This window comes from Buceros rhinoceros, unplaced genomic scaffold, assembly GCF_000710305.1.
Source record: "Buceros rhinoceros silvestris isolate BGI_N320 unplaced genomic scaffold, ASM71030v1 scaffold19690, whole genome shotgun sequence".
Lineage (NCBI taxonomy): Eukaryota > Metazoa > Chordata > Aves > Bucerotiformes > Bucerotidae > Buceros > Buceros rhinoceros.
Genome location: NW_010388128.1, coordinates 30,716 through 32,634, shown reverse-complemented (window position 1 = coordinate 32,634; position 1,919 = coordinate 30,716). Strand labels below are relative to the sequence as shown.

Sequence of the window (1,919 nt, the reverse complement as noted above, 5' to 3'; positions counted from 1 at the left end):
ACTCTTTCTCATGACTTCCCCAGCACTCAAGATCATTTTAAGAAATGCAGCAACTCAGCGGGTTTTGCTCCTTTTCCACACTCCATTCACTAGTCCCATCGTACCTACCTGTGATGACAGCCTCTGCTGTAGCCATGTGCATGAGCGTGTTGTCACTTACTGGCCATTTGTCAGGAGAGAGCACCAGGTTCTCAAGCCCTCCAATTTCCTTCAGCTCCTGCTGGATTTTTGCACCCAAGGCATTGTTTTCTCGGGAGAAATTACGATAACCAAGAGCATCCCCTACGGCAGCCAGCACAAGAGCAGCCTTAAATTTATCCATCCCCGAGACACTTTCTGCTTTCCTTTTGTCCAAGACAGCCACAGAACCTTGAACTTCCTTTGTTCCTTTGCCTCCTGCTCAGCTCCCCTGACACTTTATATCAGCCATTGTGTCACACCGAGAGCACACTCTATAAGGCAAGGACTTCCTTTTCTGGCTCTGCAGATGCCACCTCTTGTCCGGGACCCAATAGAGAGGAAATATTTTATAACCGAGGGATTTTGCGGGGGCTTTGTTCAATGAAACCACGAGAGCAGACTCACGGAGCAAAGTGCAAAAGCCTCGTTACTGCAACCCAGCGTAAAGCAAGCCAGGAAATCCTTAGCCCTACCCAGCGTAAGTAACTCTACACCCAGAAAAACAGATGCCTCCATAGGAGTGCTTATTTATTTAATAACTTGAAAATGAATACATTTTCCTGCCCCGTTTCTGAGATGCTGACTCAGCCTCCTTTCAGGGACCAGTCAGAAGGAAAGCCTGTGATAAAATGAGTTTCCAAACTCTGTGTAAACTAAATGTTTACAATCTAGTGTAAGCACTAGAATGAGGGCTTAGGCAGTAAGAAACCTAGTCAAATGCAGATGGCTTCTCCCATTTCTAATTACGCCCTTCAGTGATATTTCCTCAACAGCTGTCTTGCTCTGTTGCACCTAATACAAGAATGTGCTGTTAATTCACTGCCCCTCTGGATAAACACTAAGTGAAACACCAACTTCAATCCCACGCCTCTTACTCCCTGGCAAAGAGTGACTTTTTCCTAAGACCAAGCTCAGGTGCAGCCCAGATTTGGACTCTGGAAGGAAACTATTTTAATACTATTTAAATGGCATCCTGTGAGTCTAAAAAAGTTCATGAATGAGGAAACCTCGGTTAGTAAGAACCAAGCTTTATTAATATCATCCTTTCAAACCTGATACTTGTGCAGTTATGTGCTTCCTTCTGTGATTGCAGTTTTTTTCCTGTAGTCCTGCAGTGCAAGAAGGGGGTCTGTAGTCTTGCAGCTTTTAAAATGTATTTTGCCTACAAACACATCTCTGTGTAGGCTCAACAGCTTTCTTCATGGGGTCTGCTGAGAATGACTCAGATCGCGGTTCCAAGCCATCATCCACACTATCCTAAAGACTCACAAACTACTACTACTTTACAGATAGAAATAGAAATGTAAATGTAAAGTTAGGTGAATAAACAGAAAGCTTTGATTGGCTGGGTTTTAATTTTGATAAAGGATACCTGGGGAGAGGTCTTGATCTTCTTTGGAAAGCAGTACTGATTGCTATTTGGATGGAAACAGCCAGCAGTGTAAAGGATGTGTCCTCCTATCACCCAGAGCGATAAGCAGGTTGTTGATGTGAGTAGAAATATCACTGTATGTCACAAGAAACCTTAAGGCAGTTTCAGAACACAGGTAAGCATCACCATCCCTATTCTACATTGCAAGAAATAAGGTGTTAAAGTGGTGAAAGTAGTCTCTGTCAGAACAGTCTTGTTTTAAAGGTTAAGATTTGGGTAACAGAAGTATTGAGGACACTGAGAGTGTGTCTTCATTGCTAGGAAGGAACAACTTTGCACTGAAAAGAGCACCCCCACAACCCCAAAT

At 43.5% G+C, this 1,919-nt stretch overlaps 1 protein-coding gene across 1 annotated transcript in view; it reads right to left on the bottom strand.

Moving 5' to 3' along the window:
• ADPRHL1 (ADP-ribosylhydrolase like 1) overlaps positions 1-389 on the bottom strand; it is a gene marked incomplete at its 3' end in the record, with an annotated part of 15,139 nt that extends 14,750 nt beyond the window's left edge. The window contains exon 1 of the mRNA XM_010145044.1: positions 109-389. Coding sequence (XP_010143346.1) covers positions 109-322 — 214 coding nt within the window. The remainder of the gene's footprint in view (positions 1-108) is intronic.
• Between the last annotated feature and the right edge of the window lie 1,530 nt (positions 390-1,919).